Source organism: Artibeus jamaicensis, unplaced genomic scaffold (genome assembly GCF_021234435.1).
Source record: "Artibeus jamaicensis isolate MK-2021 breed Jamaican fruit bat unplaced genomic scaffold, CSHL_Jam_final contig_585, whole genome shotgun sequence".
NCBI classification, from domain to species: Eukaryota; Metazoa; Chordata; class Mammalia; order Chiroptera; family Phyllostomidae; genus Artibeus; species Artibeus jamaicensis.
Genome location: NW_026521894.1, coordinates 7,455,951 through 7,477,707, shown reverse-complemented (window position 1 = coordinate 7,477,707; position 21,757 = coordinate 7,455,951). Strand labels below are relative to the sequence as shown.

The following is a 21,757-nucleotide window of genomic DNA, read 5'->3' as shown; positions in this document are numbered from 1 at the left end:
TGGCTTTTACTTTACTTTTTTTTTTGAGGGGCATGGTGGTGGAGCAAATAATACATATTTTCTGGCTAGCCAAACAGAACAGTAAACAACCTAGACATTTTCAATGAATTAAAATTTGGTAAGGTAGTAAATGAGGAATATGAAATTATCCTTTATGTGTCCCAATGGTGTAAATGCTTTAGAAGGTAGCAGGAAATATTTAAGATAATTAAAGACAAAGGCATGCCAGGAAAAAATTGGGAATGAGGTGAAAAGTAAGGAAATAAGCAAAGTATAAATTACAGCTTGGGCGGAGAAGACATTGAAATCTTATCTAGACTATTTGGGGGTAATTAAAGATTTAGAGTTAGACAGAAATGCTATAGATAGGCTTTTTAAAGGAAAATTTTTAACATATAGGGAAATTTTATGTTAATTATGAAAAAAAGACAAATATGTTGGAAAAATAGGCATTTGAATGAGAATTTGGTAAGGGAACTCATCTGAAAAATGTGAGAAAGAATTGAGGGAACTAAAAACTGTATTGGAGACCTGAAAGTTACTTTTCTGAAAGCATTCAGTAGTTAAGGTAGCAGATACATACTGTCAGGAAGAGTTTATTAAATTGAAAAACAGCTTCTGGAAAGTATTCCAAGTTATGCCTGTAGGTTCAGGCAGTAGGAATTCTGAAGGAGGAAGCTAGCAATCAGAAGACATTGATTGGGTAGATTGGTGCTGCCTTATAATCCTCTGTTACCCAGAAAGAAGTCCAGACAAAACTGAGGTCATTATATATCTATGTAGTTTTTGGTGGGGGTGGGGAAAGGAAGAAGTAATACTCGGTTTTCTGTATTCCCATTAATATACTTGTAAGATGAATTTTAAAAAGAATCATGAATTAAGTATTATAGTATGTGAACAACAAAGTCAAATGGACTTAGGTTAAAATTATGCAGCCTTTGACAAACTGCTGAATTTCTGTAAGGTTTAGTTTTCTAATGTAAATGATCAGGGACAAGATTTGACTCATGGTTGTCATGAACAGCAAATGAAGCGATGCTTTATTCAAGTGAGAATTTATTCACTAATTCTTCTTTCAAGAAATACTTATTGAATGCTTCTTATATGCCAGCATTTCTGTGATGCCCTGGGGGTACAAATGTAATACAAATGCTCTTAACCCTCGTGGAGATGGCAATTCATTAGGAAAAACAAAACAAGATTACAGGTGATTACTGGGGCTTCCTATAATGGGAACAAGAGTGAGGGCAAAGTCTATTTTACAGGCTATGATATCGGTCAACTCCAGAGATAATGGTAACTGAGTTGTGGGTAGGAGCTTCACTGGCATTCAACATTCTCTTGAATTTTTTTATTCTAGATTTTATGAATATGGCCAAATTTATGCATATTACCACAATTTCTTATACTTTAGACAATTTCTTATCTTAAAGTTTATTTCTTAAACTTTAGACAGTTGGTAAATGTGGACATTTAAAGAAACCCTGTGGGATTCATTAGATCATTGTGAGATTATTTCTATAATTTATAGCTGATAAGCACTTTTACGTCCTATTACTTTTGTTTATCTGTATTCGAGGGTCTGTGGTGCCCTCCCCTTGTACTGCCAGCCTGCTCCCTGGGCTCCAGCTGCTTTGTTTGTCATGGTAGGGCTCTGTAAGTTTACATTTGTGTAGGAATTTTGAAGAGACAAATTTTGTTTCTGTTGTAACATCTTGAACTGAGGCCCAGTTATATTCTAGGTGGCCCTTAACTTTTTAAATTGTGGTAAAATACACAGAACAGAATTTGCCACTTCAGCATTTTGAGTTTAGTACGTGAAGCACGTTCACACTGTTGTGCAGCCACTGCCAGACCTCTTCTCATCTCGCAGAACTAAAATTCTCTACCGTTTAGGTGGCTGTCAGTATTGTGGCTGAGGTTTTTTGCAGAGAATTTACAAGCAGCCTTTTTCTATTTGTGGTGATGTTCCTTTTCTTTTTTTTCCAGCTTTATTGAGGAATAATTGACATAATAATTGTATGTATTTAAAGTATACAGTGTGATGTTTTTATATACATATACAGAGGGAAATGGTTGCCATGTTAAGATCAAGATAATCAACACATCTATCTCCTCATAGCCAACTCTTTTTTTTCCCTTTGTGATAAGAATGATTAAGATCTATTCTCAGCAAATTTCATGTGTATAATTATTATTAACTGTACTCACATGCTGTACATTAGTTTCACAACTTACTCATCTTTTAACTGAAAGTGTGTGTGTACCCTTTGACTAAACATCTTTTTATTTCTTCTTCCAAGCCCCTGGCAGCTACTGTTTTATTTTTATGAAAAGGGCCTTTATTTTTTATTTTTAAAAGATAGTAAACAATCTTTGTGTTTTCTGTCTGATTTATTTCACTTAACATAATGGCTTCTAGGTTCATCCATGTGGTTGCAAGTGTCAGGATTTTCTTCTTTTTTATGGCTGAGTAATACTCCATTTTATACACACACCACATTTTCCTCTCTCCATTCTTTGATACGTAGGTATTCCCATATCTTGGCTGTTTTGTGTAGTGCTGAAGTGGACACGGGAGTGTAGATAGCCCTTCCAGAAACTGGGTTTGTTTCATCTGAATATATACACGAGAGTAGGATTGCTAGATCATAGGGTAGTTTTTGTTTTTAATTTTTTGAGAAGCCTCCATACTGTTTTTCACTGTGGCTGAACAAATTTGCATTCCCACAACAGTGTACAAGGGTTCTTTTTTCTTCAAATCCATGCTAACATTTACCTCTTGCCTTTTTGATAATAGCTGTCTTAACAGGTATGAAGTGACATCTCACTGTAGTTTTGGTTTCATTTCCCTGTTAATTAAAACTATTAGCAGAAAATATAGGGGAAAAAGCTTCTTGATACTGGTCTTGGCAATGATTTTTTGGATATGACACCAAAAACACAGGCAACAGAAGCTGCAGTAAACAAGGTGACTACATTAAACTAAAACACAAAGGAAACAAACTTAAAAGTTTGTTTCTTTTTAAGGCAACCTATGGAATGGGAGAAAATCTTTTCCAATGATATATCTGATAAGGGATTAATATCTGACATAATAGGGAGCTAATAATATAACTTAAAAGCAAAGAGATAACTAATCCAATTAAAAAGTGAGCAACGGCCCTGACCACTGTGGTTCAGTCAGTTGGGTGTCAGAGTGAAAGGTTGCCAATTCCATTCCCTGTCAAGGTGAATACCTCAGTTGTGGGTTTGAGGCAACTGATTAATGTTTCTCTCACATCTGTGTTTCTTTTTCCCTCCCTTCCTCTCTCTCTAAGAATAGACACATAAAATCTTAACCTGAAGAGACATTTTTCCCCCTCAAAGAGGACATACAAATGACCAATATGTACATGAAAGGTACTCAACATTACTATTCATAAAAAGGTTCTTTCTTTTTTTGTTAAAGATATTATTTATTTATTTTTAGAGAGGGGAAGGGCGGGAGAGAGAAACATCAATGTGTGGTTGCCTCTCGAGTGTCCCCCACTGGACACATGCAAACCAGACTTATGCCCTGACTGGAAATCGAACCAGTGACCTTTTTGGTTTGCAGGCCGGCACTCAGTTCACTGAGACACATGAGCCAGGGCAGAAGGTTTTTTCTTAACCAAAGATTTTGTAGATGGTTTTAAAATAAAACATCAAGTAGGGCATCCTTAATTTATACTGTAAAATGAGAATGTGTACAGTATTAGAGTTCAGTACATTTAGGATGAAAGAAAAACATGCTTAGATAGCAGGGGGCTTTGCCTTTAAAAAAAATCAAATAAGGTGTAGTAGCATTTTAGGCAATGGAAATATCTAAAGTTAAGTACATCTGGACTTTTAGGCAACAGTGTTTTATAAATGCTAGGAAATGTCTTTATCTTTAACATAAGGATTTAAGAGTATAATAGGTAATCTCTAAAGTTACCACCAGGGTAGATAGTTATTTACTTTGATGGTTTCCTTCAGTTTTAGATACAGTTGCTGTTATAAACTTACTGATGATGTATATGGGAGCTACTTTCAGGAAACAAAAATCTGATTTTTTTAGAGTATCTATCACTTTAATTCTAACTTTCAACTCCTTAAACTTTTTTTTCCTTTTTCTTTTGCAATATGATAACCACCCCTCCCCCAAGATATCTATTAGTAATGCTTGTAGTAAGGTAGGTTTCCTTAATTGATTGTATTTTGAATCTTTTTGTAGCCAATGAAAACCAACATGATCCTTCTGGTAGGAACCATTATTGTTTTTGCAATGGTTCTTTATTTTCAAGTTATATGTGGGAACTGTCTACAGCTCTCACAGGACCTTGAGAATGACTTGATGTTTTATCAATTTTGTATTTTATGATATTTTCTATTTAGTATTTTATTTTAAAGTCTAGCCTACATGTTATGGAAGAAGTGCAAATAGAAATGGAAATTTTGATGTTTTATATCTTGTCAGAAAATCTTTCAGAATATTTTCTGGTTGCTGCAAATTTCATTTTTGTAGCAATAATATAGTCTTATAGTAAAAATACAACTGACTTCATGAATAGAAATATAAAATTATTAGTTAGCACTTTCTCCCTTGTCCAAGAGCCAGTGTTGAAACTTTTAAATAAAATATGCATTTTAAGGAGTTAATTATTTTTAAAAAGACTTTTAGTTAGAAAAATATTTCAAAGTATGTCACAAATCTAGAAAATTTTATTTCTTAAAAGGTGTATTACATAGCAGTTAAAAATATATGCTTGGCAAAAAAAAAAGCAAAACAAAATATTATGCCATATGGCAAAGTCTAAACTTAAATGATGTGGGAGAAAAAAACTAACACACCTTTAACAAATGAAGAGATCCCACAAATTAATAAAGAGAGAGTGAAAAAAATGCCAGAGATCATAAAATAAATACTGGTAAAGAATATATACAATGTGGACTTCCGGGCAAGATGGAGGTGTAGGTGGAAACATTGTACCTCCTCGCACATCTAAATTTAAGGACAACAAAGATTTAGAAACAAAAACACAACCAGAACAGACAGAAAATTGAACTGTACCGAAGTCCAACAACAATGAACCATTCATCCAGACTGGTAAGAGGGGAGAAGTTGGTGGCTGGAGGAGAGGGGTTGTGGCAGGAAGAGGCGGTGGTTAGCAGAACCAGTGCGGGGAGGAAATGAGGTATGCAGGACGGTTGGCTGACCAAGGACACACATTCGTGCGTGGATAAACCAGGCAAAAAAAAAGGGCAGTGAGACAGACTGTGCAACCCAGGGCCCCAGCAACTAGCAATAAAGCCTAAAAGCACTGATTGGAAGAACTTTCGGGGGTTGAGATGCCAGGAGAGGCTCCCAGCTTCATAGGAGAGTTCATTGGAGAGACCCAGAGGGTCCTAGAATGTACACAAGCCCACCCACCCAGGAACCAGCACCAGAAGGGCCCAGTTTACTTGTGGGAAGCAGCAGAGGGGACTGAAATCTGAGAGAGCAGAACAAGCACTTTTGTTCCCTTTCTGACCCTGCCTCCCCTATACAGCATCACAACCCAGCGACCTGAGTTGCCCCGTACTGGTGAACACCTAAGGCTCCGTACCTCATATGTAACAGGCATGACCAGACCAAAACATTATGGCTCAAACAGAACAGATCAAAGCCCCAGAGCCAATACTTCTAAGTGACAAAGAGATAGCCAACCTATCAGATGCACAGTTCAAAACACTGATGATCAGGATGCTCACAGAACTGGTTGCTTTTGGTTGCAAACTAGATGAAAAAATGAAGGCTACGATAAGTGAAATGAAGGAAAATGTACAGGGAACCAATAGTGATGGAAAGGAAACTGGGACTCAAATCAATGGAGTGGACCAGAAGGAAGAAAAAAAATGACCAAACAGAAAAGAACGAAGAAACAAGAATTCAAAAAAATGAGGAGAGGCTTAGGTACCTCCAGGACATCTTTAAAAGTTCCAACGTCTGAATTGTAGGGGTACCAGAAGGGGAATAGGAAGAGCAACAAGTGGAAAATTTATTTGAACAAATAGCAAAGGAGAACTTCTCCAATCTGGCAAAGGAAATAGACTTTTAAGAAGTCCAGGAAGCTCAGAGAGTCCCAAAGAAGGTGGACCCAAGAAGGAACACACCAAGGCACATCATAATTACATTAGTCAAGATTAAAATGAAGGAGATAATTCTAGAAGCAGCAAGAGATAAGGGGACAGTCACCTACAAAGGAGTTCCCATCAGACTTTCAGCAGATTTCTCAAAAGAGACCTTACAGGCAGGAAGGGGTTGGAAAGAAGTATTCTAAGTCATGAAAGATAAGGACAAACATTCAAGATTGCTCTATCTAGTTAAGCTTTCATTTAGAATGGAAGGGGAGATAAAGTGCTTCTCAGATAAGGTCACGTTCAAGGAATTCATCATCACCAAGCCCTTATTATATGAAATGTTAAAGGGACTTATGTAAGAAAAAGGAGTTAAAAAATATAAACAGTGAAAGGAGAGCAAACTCACAGTTATTAACAACCACACCTAAAACAAAAGCAAACTAAGCAGGCAGCTAGATCAGGAGCAGAGCCACAGAAATGGAGATCACATGGAGGGTTAGCAACAGGGGAGTGGGAGAAGGAGAGAGGGAGAAAAGGTACAGAGAATAGCATAGATGGTGGGAAGAACATAGACAGGGTGAGGGCATGAGTAGTGTGGGAAATGTAGAAGCTAAAGAACTTGTGACACGTGGACATGAACTAAAGAGGGGAATGTGGGGGGAGGGGTGTGCAGGGTGGAGGGGAATAAAGGGGGGAATGGAACAACTGTAATGACATAATCAATAAAATATATTTAAAAAAGGAATATATTACAATGTACAAGAAAAAGTGTCTTTGTATAAATGCAAAGGCGCTTTTTCCTGAGATGATATTTTTTCACCTAGTTGACTGGCAAACATAGAGCCTAATAATATAGATTATATTTAAATAGATGTGGAGAACCAGTTCCTCTCAAATTTTGGTGAGTATAAATTTGTATAACTTCTCTGGAGGATTATTTGAAAATGTTTTTTTGAAATTTAAGTGTGCATAACTCTTTGAGTTCTTTATGTTTACAACTTTTTATTGATGTATAAATGCACACATATATGAAGGTTAATATGCAAGGCTATTCATTGAGGGATAGCTCTTTTATGAGTTCTTGGCGTCCTTCGTACATAACTTGAATATGGGTAGGACATCTCTGGAAGGGTACAGAAAAAGCTAGTAACAGTGCTTACTTCTCAGGAAGTAAACTGAGGTGGCTGAAGAGGACATGGATGGCAGTTGAACTGAATATCCTTTATAAAATGAGTGTGTATTACCTGCTAAAATTAATATTCAAAAGAATGATATTGAGCTAAGACTGTCTTGTAAGCCACATGTAAAATGTGCCATTTGTTAACATACAGAAGGCATTTTTCACTGGTGATGTGTCAGTAAAGTAGTGTTTAGTTGTTTGCCACTCAGTTCAAACATCTTTCCCTCAAAAGGAAGTTTTCCTTGACTTCCTCTCCTTAGGTAGGGCAAGCATCTGTTATATTGATTCATTCATCCTCCTGTGTATTTTTTGAGTGTTACTACATTTGTGATTAAATAATATTTTCCACTGGTTTATATTTTATTTTTTCACTGATAGAATTAAGCTCAGTGAGGGCTGGTAGGCTACCTGTCTTTTTCACTACTGGGGCCCTGGTGTGCACTATGATGTGTCTTGTGTGTTGAAGACACTCAGTGCATCTTTGAGTGAAGAATAATTTTAGAGTATCAGAGCAAAGCCATGCCTGTTGGGAAAATGTAGCAATGTGCCTTTTCACCCATGTTGCCATTTCTGTTCCTTCTTTCAGTGGCTTCCCTTAAACGAACAGAAAAATTTAAATTTTTTTTTTAGTGGAAGAGATCCTCTAAAAAAAAAAAAAGAGATCCAATTTAGAAACCATGACAAATCATAAAAGTGCAAAGATACAAATACCCCCAAATTTTGTTACATAATTTCAGTGGTTTCATGGATTTCCCTAAAGCCGTTCCAGTAGACCTCCGGAACTCCAACCTTCTATTCTTCAGGATTGCTTTTTCTGACTGGTCTGGATTCTGCTCTGACAGTTTTCTTGTTCTTGTCATAATATTATTTGGTATCTTTGCTTTGTGACTCTTTCACTCATTCCTGTGACTGAGCTTTTATATTGTATTACAAACAATTTTAAACATACAGAAAAGTTGAAAAAACTGTACTTTAGGGTACCAAAATACCCATCACTCATATTCTACAATTAACCTTTTATTATATTACCTTTATATGCAATTCTGCTATTTGTTCATCATCCTTTCTTATTTAGGGCATTTCAGAGTAAGTTCCCAACATCACTGTATTTTCTCCCATATATTGATAATTCAGCTTGTCTGGCATTAACTAAAGTTCAGTATTTGCTTACAGGACTCTTTGGAGGTACAAATTTGTAAACAATGAAATACAGTAATCTTAGTATAACATTTGATGAGTTTTGGCAAATGTATAGATCCACCTAACTCAAACTCCTATCAAGATACACAGCATTACTGTCTTTCTCAGAAAGTTTGCTCCTGTTGTTTGCCAGTGTTTCTCGTTTCAGTGATTATAACTTACTCTTGCGTAATTGTTATTTTTACATCATAATGAGTCTCTCAGCGCACTGTTTCATTGGCTTTCTATGAGGTCTAGTATCTATTCTATGATACAGAATATCAGCCAACTCAGGATTCTTAAGAGTTGACCTAACCATAAAGCCAAGACCCGCATCCAGTAGGAGTCATAGTAAAACATTGTCACCAATCCTGGTGGTCACATAGGTAGTGGTCTTTTAATAAGAGTTTGTGGGGAGAAAGTCATAGGAGTAATGATTGGGAGGAAGGAAGTGGGAGGTCTTATTAAAATGCCTTCGTTGTGTTCTAAGGTGTCATACTGGTATCAACTTACCTCAGTTGACAAGCTTTTGGCCACTCTATCTCCCTTTAATTTAGCCGTTTTACCATCACACTATATACTCATTTACTGTTAGAAGCCAGGTCAGGAAATGAAGTGATATTTCCTGAAGGAGAGTAATAATAGTGTATCTTAGAGCACAGTGGTGGGAAGGGGACTGTGACGAAGAAGTACACCAGTTTAGGGCCATAAGCTATCAGATGTTAGCATTCATGCGAGTCACGGACCCTGGCAGGTGGAGAAGATGGGGTATTGCATAGCAAGAAGAAATGTAAACGAAACTTAATCTCTGTAGAAACCCTAACAGATGTAGGTGTAGAGATTGTAGCACATCGATATCTTCCTGATGTCGTAAAAATTGGATACTTCAGAAGAAGTTAATCTTCAAAATTTTTTATATTTAATTGTTGTTCAAGTACAGTTTTCTGTCTTTTATTTCCCTCTCAGCCCACCCCCCCCAGTGCTCCCCACTTCCCTCCCATTTCCACCACCCTTAGTTGTTGTCCATGTGTCCTTTATACTAGTTCCTGTAAATCCTTCCCCCTTTCCTCTGAAATTCCCTCCCCTCTCCCCTCTGGTCACTGTCAGCCTGTTCTCTGTTTCAGTGTCTTTGGTTATATTTTGCTTGCTTCTTTATTTTGTTGTTTAGGTTCCTGTTAAAGGTGAGATCATATGGTATTTGTCTTTCAGTCCCTGGCTGATATCACTCAGCATTATGCTTTCCAGTTCCATTCATGCTATTGCAAAGGGTAGTAGCTCCTTCTTTCTTTCTGCTGCATAGAATTCCATTGTGTATATGTACCATAGTTTTTGGATCCATTCATTTACTGATGGGCACCTAGTAGATTGCATCCAGCACTTGGCTATTGTAAATTGCTGTGAACATTGGGGTGCACAGGTTCTTTTGGATTGGTGTTTCAGGATTCTTAGGCTATAATCCCAGCAGTGGAATTGCTGGGTCAAAAGGCAGTTCCATTTTTAGTTTTCTGAGAAAATTCCATACTGTTTTCCATAGTGGTTGTACCAGTCTGCAATCCCACCAACAATGGATTAGGGTCCCATTTTCTCCAAAACCTCTCCAACATTTGTTGTTTGTTGCTTTGTTTATGGTGGCCATTCTGACTGGTGTGAAGTGGTATCTCATTGTGGTTTTAATTTGCATCTCTCTGTTAGCTAGCAATACTAACCATCTTTTCATATGTCTCTGGATCCTCTGTATGTCCTCCTTGGAGAAATGTCTGGTCAAGTCCTTTGCCCACTTTTTAATTGGGTTGCTTGTCTTTTTAGAGTGGAGTTGTGTAAGTTCTTTGCATATTTTGGAGGTTAAACCCTTGTCTGAGGTATCATTGGCAAATATGTTTCCCATATGGGTGGTTCTCTTTTTATTTTAATACTCTTTTCTTTAGCCGTGCAAAACCTTTTTATTTTGATGAGATCCCATTTGTTTATTTGTTTCCTTTATATTCCTTGCACTAGGGGACATATTGGTAAGAGTGTTGCTGCGTGAAATATCTGAGATTTTCTTGCCAATGTTCTCCTCTAGGACTTTAATAATGATGTTACAGATTATATTTAAGTCTTTTATCCACCTTGAGTTTATTTTGGTGTGTGGTGTAAGTTTGTGCTGGAGTTTCATTTTTTTTGCACGTAGCTGTCCAGTTCTCCCAGCACCATTTGTTGAAGAGGCTATCTTTACTCCATTTTATGTTACTGCCCCCTTTGTCGAATATTAATTGACTGTAGAGACTTGGGTTGATTTCTGGGCTCTCTGTTCTGTTCCATTGGTCTATGTGCCTATTTTTATGCCAGTACCAGGCTGTTTTGATTACAATGGCCTTGTAATACAGTTTGGTGTCAGGTATTGTGGTCATCCTACTTTGCTCTTCTTCCTCAAAATTGCAGCTGCTATTTGGGGTCGTTTATGGTTCCATATAAGTTTTTGAAGTGTTTGTTTTATGTCTGTGAAGTATGTCATTGGTACTTTGATAGATATTGCATTGAATCTGTAAATTGCTTTGTGTAGTATGGATATTTTGATAATATTAATTCTTCCAATCCATGAACATGGTATATGTTTCCATTTGTTTCTGTCTTCCTTGATTTCTTTCTTCAGTGTTGTATAGTTTTCTGCATATGGGTCTTTTACCTCCTTGGTTAGGTTTATTCCTGAGTATTTTATTTTTCTTTTCGCTATATCGAATGGGATATTTTTGTTGATTTCTGCTTCTGCTCATTCATTGTTAATATACAAAAATGCCTTTGATTTCTGGATATTGACTTTGTATCCCGCTGTTTTGCCAAATTCATTTATTAGTTTGAGCAGTTTTTTGGTAGAGTCTATAGGATTTTCCATGTACACTATCATGTCATCTGCAAACAGTGACAGTTTTGTTTCCTCCTTTCCTATTTGGATGCCTTTTATTTCCTTTTCTTGTCTGATCGCTGTGGCTAAAACTTCCAATACTATATTGAATAGAAGTGGTGAAAGTGGACATCCTTGTCTTGTTCCTGATCTTAGTGGAAAAGTTTTTAGTTTTTGCTCATTGAGTATGATGTTGGCTGTAGGTCTCTCATATATGGCCTTTATTATATTGAGGAGTGCTCCCTCTATTCCCACTTTGCTGAGTGTTTTTATCATGAATGGGTGTTGTACTTTATCAAAAGCTTTTTCCGCATCTATTGATATGATCATGTGGTTTTTGTCTTTGCTTTTGTTTATGTGATGTATTACATTTACTGATTTGCAAATATTGAACTATCCTTGCATCCCTGGGATGAATCCCACTTGATCATGGTCTATGATCTTTTTAATGTATTGTTGGATGCGATTTGCCAATATTTTGTTAAGGAGTTTAATGTCTGTGTTTATCAGCGATATTGGCCTGAAGTTCTCTTTCTTTGTTGTGTCTCTATCTGGCTTTGGGATTAGGATGATGCTGGCTTCATAAAAAGAGTTTGGGAGTCTTCCATTGTTTTGAATTTTTTGGAATAGTCTGTGGAGAATAGGGGTTAGCTCTTCCTTAAATGCTTTGTAAAATTCTCCTGTGAAATCATCTGGTCCAGGGCTTTTGTGTGTCGGGAGATTTTTGATTACTGCTTCAATTTCATTTGCTGTTATTGATCTGTTTAGGTTTTGTGCTTCTTCACGGAGTGTTGAAAGATTATATTTTTCTAGAAATTTGTCCATTTCACCTAAGTTTTCAAATTTCTTGGCATATAGTTCTTCATAGTAATTTCTTACAATCCTTTGTATTTCTGTGATGTAAATTGTAATCTCTCCTCTTTCATTTCTGATTGTGTTTATTTGGGTCCTCTCTCTTTTTTTCTTGATGAGCCTTCCTAAAAGCTTGTCTATTTTATTTATTTTTTCAAAAAACCTCCTCCTGGATTCATTTATCCTTAGAATTGTGCTTTTAGTCTCTATGTCATTTAATTCTGCTCTAATCTTGGTTATTTCCTTCCTTGTACTTGCTCTGGGCTGTCTTTGTTGTTGTTCCTCGAGTTTTTGTAGGCGTAGGGTTACGTTGTTTGTTTGAAATGTTTCTATCTTTTTTAGGTAGGCCTGTATTGCTATGAACTTCCTTCTCAGGACTGCCTTCAAAGTGTCCCATAAGATTTGGGTTGTTGTGAGTTCATTTTCATTTGTTTTCAGAAACTTTTTGATTTCTTCCCTAATTTCATTCTCGACCCATTTGTTGCTTAATAGTATGTTATTCAAGCTCCATGATTTCGAGTGTTTTGGGTTTTTTTCTCTTGGAGCTGGTTTCCAGTTTCAGTCTTTTGTGGTCAGAGAAAATGCTTGGGATGATTTCAGTTTTCTGAAGTTTGTTGAGGCTTGTTTTGTGTCCTATCTTGTGGTCTATGTTTGAAAATGTTCCATGAGCATTTGAAAAGAATGTGTATTTAGCTTCTTTGGGATGAAGGGCTCTGTATATATCAGTTAAGTTCATTTCATCTAGGGCGTTGTTCAATGCCACAATATCTTTTTTGATATTTTGCTTGGAAGATTTGTCCATTTTTGACAGTGGGGTGTTAAAATCCCCTACTGTAATTGTGTTGCTGTCAATATCTTTCTTGAAGTCCTCTAAGATTTTCTTTATGTATTTGGGTGCTCCTATGTTGGGTGCATATATATTTACAATGTTTATGTCTTCTTGGTGGATTGTTCCCTTGAATATTATGAAGTGACCTTCTGGGTCTTTCTTTATGGCCCTTTTTTTTGAAAACTATTTTGTCCGATATGAGTATTGCTACCCCGGCTTTTTTCTCCTGTGTGATTGCTGGAAAATTTGTTTCTAGCCTTTCATTTTTAGTCTGTGTAGGTGTTTTGTCCTGAGGTGAGACTGTTGTAGGCAGCGTATGTGTGGGTCATGCTTTCTTATCCATTCAGCTATTCCGTGTCTTTTAATTGGAGCATTTAATCCATTTATGTGCAAGGTTATTATTGATAGGTACTTATTCATACTTATTTTTATAGCTGTGTTTCTCTTTGTCTCTCTCTTTTCCTTCCTTTCTTTAAAGCAGTCCTTTTAGTATTTCTTGCAGAGCTGGGTTGATGGAAGTGCATTCTTTTAGCCTTTTTTTCCCTTGGAAGCTCTTTGTTTGGCCTTCTGTCTTGATTGAGAGCCTTGCTGGGTAAAGTAGCCTTGGTTGTAGTCCTCTGGTTCTCATTACTTGGAATATTTCTTGCCATTCTCTTCTTGCTTGAAGCGTTTTCATTGAGAAGTCAGTAGCCAACCTTATTGGGACTCCCTTGTATATGTTATTTCTTTTTTGTCCCTTGCTGCCTTTAAGAGTCTCTCTTTGTCTTGGAATTTTGCCATTTTAATGATGATGTGTCTTGAAGTAGCCCTCTTTGGGTTCCTCTTGATATGGATTCTGTGATTCCTGAATTTGTGTGACTTTTTCTCTCATCAAATTAGGGAAGTTTCCCATCATTAGTTTTTCAGATAGATTTTCTGTCCCTTCGTCTTCTTTTTCTCCTTCTGGTATCCCTGTTATTCGAGTATTATTACGTTTCATATTGTCTTGTATTTCTTTTAATATCTGTTCATTCTCTTCTGAGCTTCTTTTCCTTTTCTTGCTCTTTCTGGGCATTTTTTACCTACTTTGTCCTCCAACTCGCTGATCTGATCTTCTGCTTCATTGATCCTGCTTTTGATTCCTTCCACTGTGTTGTTCAGCAATTATATTCTTCATTTCCTCTTGGCCCTTGCTGATAGTTTCTATTTCCTTTTTCATGGTGATACAGTTTGCCGTGAGTTCATTGTAATTCCCCTGTAGTTTCTGGTAGCTCATTGTGAGCTCTTTGAATTTCCTGATAACCAGTGCTTTGAATTCGATATCTGATAGCTGACTTGCCTCTGTTTCATGTAGCATTTTTTTTTGAGGCTTCCTCCTTTCCTTTCATTTGGAGATTGTTTCTATGCCTTCCCATTGTTTGTGAGACTCTTCTTGTTAGCTTCAGCTTCTTAAATTGATTTGTTCTGACTTCCTGGGCTTTTGGTGTGCACTTCTGTGGTGTTATACCTGTGAGACTCAGTGGTGCAGTCTCCTGGATCTCCCCCGCTCACTGGTCTTGGGCTGTCCTTTACATTATTGGCTCTGTGTTTGTCTTTGGGTTTTGGTTGTTTTTGGGTCTTTCTTTTGTGGGTCCTTCTCAGCAGCTGGTGAGCTGATGGTCCTTCTGTCCACCACCCATTTTAATTGGTTGTGCTGGTGAGGGTGGGTTTTCTTGACGCTAGTTCTTCTGCGTATACAGGGTTTTGAGGATTCTCTTTTGCTCTTGTTCAGCTATGTGCCCTGGGTAGTTTCTGCACTGTTTAGGTGTATTTTCAGATAGGTCTTGGGTTGAGGTTTGTGTGATTTCTACTCTCTCCTTTACCTTCTTCTGTTATGCGTTGGTGGTTCCTTTGTTGTTGGGTTTCCTCTTTCAGTGGGGATCCTGGTGTTTAATGCTTCCACCTACTCTTTTTTTTTTTTTTTGTGATCATTTGGAGGGAGAGGCAAAATGGTTTATGACAGCAGGAGCGTATTCTATGATATTTACAGTCGCATTCAGTAGAGAAGAGATAGGAGATCCTTTGGGTATGTATAGTGATAACTGTAATCTTCTAAAAAGTTGGCTAACTGGCCACCTTTTAGAAAGGATGGAAAGAACATATGGCTCTCGTTGGGAAGGGAAGGTTTGTGAGTTGGATCTAGAAAGCAGTGAGGTTGTGGGAGGTCAGATTCTTAGGTAAGGTGAGAATAAAGGATGGTAAATAGGTGTAGTGTGAGAGAGAATAGAGTTAACCACTACAGTATTATAGTTCAGGAAACAAGTGGGCTAAGATCTGGGGGTGGAGGGTGTTGTGTAGTATTTACAATAGTATTAAGCAACTATTATTTACAATAATATTATAGCAACAATCATATCACAGAATCTATGAGATACCAAGAATAGGGAGTATTGGACCTTCAATAGTGTGTTGATGGAGCAAAGGTGAAGTAAAGGACAGTAAATTAGCAATTGACTATGATTGAGGGGATAGGGGAAACCTGTCAAATGACACAACAATATATCCAGCCAAGGAAAAGAAGACTATAGAGAAAGAGGAGGAATAAAAATATACTATTAAAATAAAAGATATAAGATTAATTAAAAGATAATGAAAATAATACAAATGTGCAGTAACTTGTAGTTTCTCTGCAATAGCAAAGTGAAAATTTGTCTCTCTGTCTCTACTGTTCGGATGCTCACTCTTTGGGTCCAGCTCTGGTTTTTTCCCAGTTCCAAGTTTTTGTCTCACTTGTCAGGGGAAGATTAAAAAAAAAAAAAGGTAGCAGAAGGGATGAAAATGTGATGAGTTTGGAAAGAAAGGAAGGAGGAATAAAACAAGAATGATAGAGAGAGAGGAAAAAAGTATTGAAAGATGAAAAAATAATAAAGTTAAAGCAAATAAAAGATTAGTTAAAAAAACCACCTCTTGTTGGTTTCCAGCTGGCCAAACCGGGTTTTCTGGTCTCACTGGCTGCAGTGGGCTGAGGGGCGATTGGTGTGGCCTTTCTCAGCCTATCTCAGGAACACTCTCCCAAGATCCAGACTGGCGCTTCTCCCCAGCGCCCCACTGAGGGAATCCAGGTCTTTTTTAAGAGCACTTTTCCCCCTGGGAGTCACTGCAGGGGGCTAGGGTGCGGGCATGTGCCCACCCGGCCAGGCTTTCCTGGTCCCACAGGCTTGGGTGCACACCTTTCCCAGTGCTACGGGGGAACGCAAGGGCAACTTTCAATACTCCCAAGCCAGCGACCACAGACTCTACGGGTGATCAAGGCCCCCTTGTTTGATTCCTTGTGCCCATTCCTCTCTCTGACACTTCAAGCAAATAGGCCTCTCCCAGTATTTTTCAAACTGTGCCTGGCTGGGTAGGGAAGGAGGTGATGACCCTGCTCTCTCCCAAGGACCTTGCTGCCAGCCCTGGGCTCCCAAAGAGTCCGCTGCAAACCCAGCCCAGGCCTCTGGCACCCGGCCTGGCGGAGGCAGCAGCCTCGGCCTGTGGTCCCTGCGCTGGTCCCTGGGACCTTATTGACCTGCAGCCGTCTCCTCACTGTCTGATCTTTCAGTGTCCGTTACAATTTCTGGACTCCGATTTTCTATATGCTTGGGCACTGTTGGCTATTTGCTGTGTTCCTCTGCAGACTGGCCAGGTTTTTCTCCCATGGAAGGGGGGGGGGGTGGGGAGCAGAATCTTCTTTGTCCTATTCTGCCGCCAGTATGCCTAATCCCCAAGATTAATCTTTTTGTAAGCATTTTATAGATTTAAAATCCTAGAAGATCTTAAGTTGTCTGATACTGTAGTTTACATGAACTAAAAACCAGAAATATAAATGTAGTGCTAGTAATATCCACATAACAGAACCATCAGTGTCAAAATTTTCTTGTACTTAAGTCATAATATTTTTGTAGATGTGCTAGCTAATTTTCATAATAGCTATTATCATTGTCAAGAAATATAATTTATTAATAACTTACGAGAAAGCAATTTTAGTAAATTTGTTATTTTTAATTTTATGGTGTTTTAAGAATTTTTGTATTCATTATTAATAATATTTAACTTGTTTAATTGGGTATTTTTGGTGCATACTTACTATCATAATGTAACAGTTGTACTGATGTTCATCTCAAAGCTTCTGATAATTCTGTGTCATAGATCAGTCCTCTTTTCTAACTTTGCCGTGGGTGGTTCTCTATGGTAAGAGTTAAAAAAAAAAAACAAAAAAACAATCACCTAGGAAGCTCGAAGTCTGGGATTCTGCAAATTAAGCATCTCTGCAGTTGGTATAATTTCTTTAGCTAGCATGAGATAATATAGAATAGTGATATTTGAGATTTTTTCAAATACTTGTATTTTGTGTATTACATTTATGAGTAAACTCTCCCAACAATCCTGTGTGATAGGTACTATTATTATCCTCAATTTAGCTAAAGCCCAGAGGTTAAGTAACTTGGTCCTAAGTGGTAGACCTTGAATTCAACTCCATTTTCTTAACTATACCACTTTCTTAACTTCTGCTTATTCTGTCTACTTGTCTAATGGAGGCTGCCATGGATTAGTTCGCTAATTACCACTACCGGTACTGTCACAGGTGGGCACAGGTAACCAGGTTCTTGGCGATCGAGACAAAGATTTGAACCAAACACCCAGAGTTTATAGCAAAGAACATGGCAGCAGGCCAACTCCAAGCAGAGATTGACCTCATGGGCTGGAGGGACTCTATTCTTATAGGGCGAACCCTTCCTGGCTAGTTTTGGCAGGCTTTTACTGTGGCCAGTAGTTGTAAAGCTACTGCACGTGTGGTCTCCCATGGTTTTCCCAGATTGGCTGCCAGGGAAGGGGGTCCCACAATGTTACCTAGTTGACCCCCCTTCTCCTGGGAACCCCCTGTACTAGGTTCGCCTTTCCCTTTGCCAGAGAAATTATAGCTCTCCATGTTAGAGACTGGTGAAAAGGAAAGGAATTATTTATTCAAGTTATACAGACTTAAGAGTAATGACTTAATGTCCTCATCAAAATCCCAAAGTCCCTTAAAACGCCCACAAGCATACACAGTCCTTTCCCCCTTTGCCCAGTTTAAGGTACCGTATCTCAGGAAAAGAAATAGAAAGCCGTGTGGTGATTGTCTGCCACAGCCCCATGGTGGTTCTCTGCTAAAGCTGCATGGTGGTTCTTCTCGTGGCTGTGTGTGTTTGGGGGGGTCCCCCCACTCTGGCCAAAGCCACGTGGTTCTCTCTGCTAAACGTACCTGGTGATTCTCTGTCACATGGCTGTGGGAGTCCCCATTCTGGCCAAAAACTTGTGGTTCTCTCCCCAGTGGCTGCTGTGTCTGCATTTAAATCCCGGCACCAGTCTTCCTCTGCAGTCCCATTTCTGACTCCTCCCACAATTGGCTACACCTGCCAGGACTTCCCTATCTTCCCAGCTTTACTGAGCTGCCATCATTAGTCTGGGCAGGCGTCGCCCAATGGCTTGGAGCCAGTCATCTCCAAGCTCTCACACAGGTGGTGTAACAAGGGCTGGGGAGTTGCCTCCTAGTTACATCTTGAGTGGAAGTCAGTCTCTTCTCCCTGGCTCAGAGCATGGCCACAGCTATTTAACATATCTATGAAACCAGTTACAGGTTATAGATATGTTACATGACCATTCTAGAGGTTATCCATGAAACTGTTGCTGTGCAAAATACCTCAGTGGCCCTGCTCAATGTATCCCATCCCTCCAGTTCAGACTTGTGGGGGTGAGGACATCCTATATTTTTTAATATTTTCTGGACACCCTGAGTTCTGGACCCCATTGCAAATTCTTCTTTTGGGGGCCCTCTGGCTGCACCCTCCTACAGTACTACTGATTTTAATTTGAGTAAAATAGTCCAAATTCTTCTCAAAGGTATTATTTTCTTGTCAGTCTTCAAAGCAGGCTATGGTGTGATCTGCAACTTCCTATCTTAGATAGTTTACTCAGCATTCACTTAGCATAGAGAAGCAGTGGCTTTGTATTTTTAATATCTCGCTCTAGTGGTTTTAGGACATTAGTGAGGTCCTTGCTGATCAGTGTATCCTTGTTTAAGTACTCTTATGCCTTCTCACCTTTGGTCAAGCTTAGTTATCATGGGGTGTTTTCCAGCATTCATATAGAAAATTACTGTAATGGTAGGAAAAATGTTGAGTGGCAATGTATTGCAGTCATTTTGCTTTCCAAGTAAACATTTCTCTTCTAAAAGTTTAAGTTTGCACTTGGAAATTAGATCTCTTTATAAAATGTGCTGTTTTTTTAGCTGGAAGATAGCTTTATTTATCTTACTTGCCCATTTATCACCTTATCATATGGTTTCTGGTGCTTCAGTGTTATCAGGATAGCATACTTTTAGTAATAGAATAAAGTTAAAGGTTATGTCAGACATTCATCTTATTTACACTTAAACCTCTTTAGCGTGGGAGGAGTCGTTAGTTATTAAGTCTAATAATTTTATTTCTGGACAGTATTTTTGGTGCTTCTCATTAGCCAATGAGCAGTAAATGCACTTGGTTTTGAAAGTATATTGCCAGAGTTGAATTGTTAATATAAAGCAGCCATTTACTTAATCATCTCTTTTTATTCTCACACAGAAGAAAGAATCTTCTAAATCCAGAGTCAAGAAAAAAGTAACCAAGGTTGCAGAAGCGAAAAAAGTAATGAAGAGAAATTTTAAAGTGAATAAGAAAATAACATTTACTGATGAAGGAGAGGTAAGAGTCTTAAATGCTTTATTTCTGAGGTACAGTTGGTCCTCAAATAATGTCCTTTCATTATGATGTTGATGAGATGGTATAGGAACTTAGCTTTTGTTTATATCAATTAGCCTTTGACACAGTTGGTTTCACAATAGGTCAGTTTACTTAATGTCCCAGAACCTATCAAGGATGTTAAGTGAGGACTTAATGTATGTTCCAAGTATTATAAAGAGTTTGTCCTCCTGAGTTACCGTTCACTAATGAGAGAAAAACATTTCTCTAAAATGTGCTAGGCAGTTTCTTTCATTGTTACTGCAGGCAGTCTATCAACTGTACACCTGTAGGCAAAAATGTTTTATTGACAATAAACTGAGATACATCTTGGTGATAACAACAGAGTTGGTTTTGAACTTCCTAAATTCTGCTTTTATAGATCAGATTTTCTTGTCATGCTATCCATCAACGTGGTCTGTGGGGACATGTGCAAGGAGGAACATAACTACTTGCCGCAGCTTTGTTTGCTGGGCTCTAAAAAGCCTCTGCTTTGCAATTCCTTAGTTTTAGATACTGTATTGGCATGTTTCTTATTTGCTGGGCCACTGTGGGAAGCAATTCTCTGCTTTCAAATAATCTCAGACTCATAGGTGCCTGATTTTCCACTCATCCAGGGGTGTCCAACCTTTGGCATCTCTGTGTAACACTGGAAGAAGAAGAGTTGTCTTGGGTTACACATTAAATACATTGTGACACATAATCACAGAAGTATCTCATGTTTTAAGTGGATGTACAATTTTGTGTTGGGCAGCATTCACAGCCATCCTGGGGGTTGCAAACCCCTGCTCTCATCATTATCTGGTCTCAGTATAAGTATATACTCACAGAGTAGGGGAGGGTTACCACTCTCAGGTTGTTCCTGAAAGGTCATTCTACTACCTATTAATATCATCTCTGTTTTTAAAGATGAAGGACATCTAGAAAGGCCAGTGACTACCTAAGGAGTAATGGCTAAAAGTTAATAGGCCATTGCAGGGTCTCATGAATGTCATTTCTTGGCTTCACTCTCACCAACCTACAGGATTTCCTGTTCTTCCTGACACAGCACACAGCCCTCCACACTTATCATGTCTCTTGTTCCTTGCCCTTTCTTTTCTCCATAGCACTTACTTCTTGATTTATTCTGTATTTATTTGGTGGTTGTCCTTTTCTTCCATTGTGGAAGAAATGGAGAGATGGTATTTGTTGACTTAGCTCACTACTCTGTTCTCAGCATTTACAACAGTATCTAACTTATAAAACCCTCAAAAACGGTTATTGAATGAATGAACCATTTTCTGATACTCCAATAAAGTTAACAACTGTTTATACCCACTGTACTATATCACATCACATATATACAGACAGTAATATATAAGTATTGCCTGAGCAGTCTCTGTCCAGTGACATATATTTCCCTCTAATTTTGAAGTTAAGAAAGATTTGGGTGTTTCTTCAGAAAAGGAGGCTTTGCTTCAGAAGCCCAGATTTGCACTATCAAGATGGAGTGAAATGGTGTATAAATAATATGAAAACTAACAAAATGAAGTGCAATTCAAAGTTGTTGGTAGTTGCAGAGGAAGCCTATATAGTTGATAAGCAATGCATCTTTATAAAATTACTGAGAAGAGGTCAGCACCTGAGAAAGGCTAAACTAGAATATAGATGTATTACAGCAGATGCTTACTGTAAAACCAAGTTAGTGCTGTTAGCATAATGAGATTCCTTACTGTAATATTAAGTTTAACTGCATAGATTATACTGGTTAGCTCCAAGGTGAATGTAAATCCTTAACTATAAAATGTTTCCATGTAAACTTTTATAGTTAAACTTAAAAAACTCTGATAAGAGCTCTGTGTGGTGTGAGCCACATTGAAAATTGTGATCAAAATCTCCAAAAGAAATGCTGCTATTTGTTCAGCCCACAGAGGGATGGACTTTTTTCCAGTCTGATAAGAGAAAGAGGTGAAAGGTCGGAG

General features: G+C 38.1%; 1 protein-coding gene across 1 annotated transcript in view; it reads left to right on the top strand.

Annotated features, from left to right (window-relative positions):
• DDX10 (DEAD-box helicase 10) overlaps positions 1–21,757 on the top strand; it is a 263,094-nt gene that overhangs the window by 153,502 nt on the left and 87,835 nt on the right. Inside the window, exon 14 of the mRNA XM_053670437.1 lies at positions 19,641–19,760. Within this exon, the coding sequence (XP_053526412.1) occupies positions 19,641–19,760 (120 nt within the window). The remainder of the gene's footprint in view (positions 1–19,640; positions 19,761–21,757) is intronic.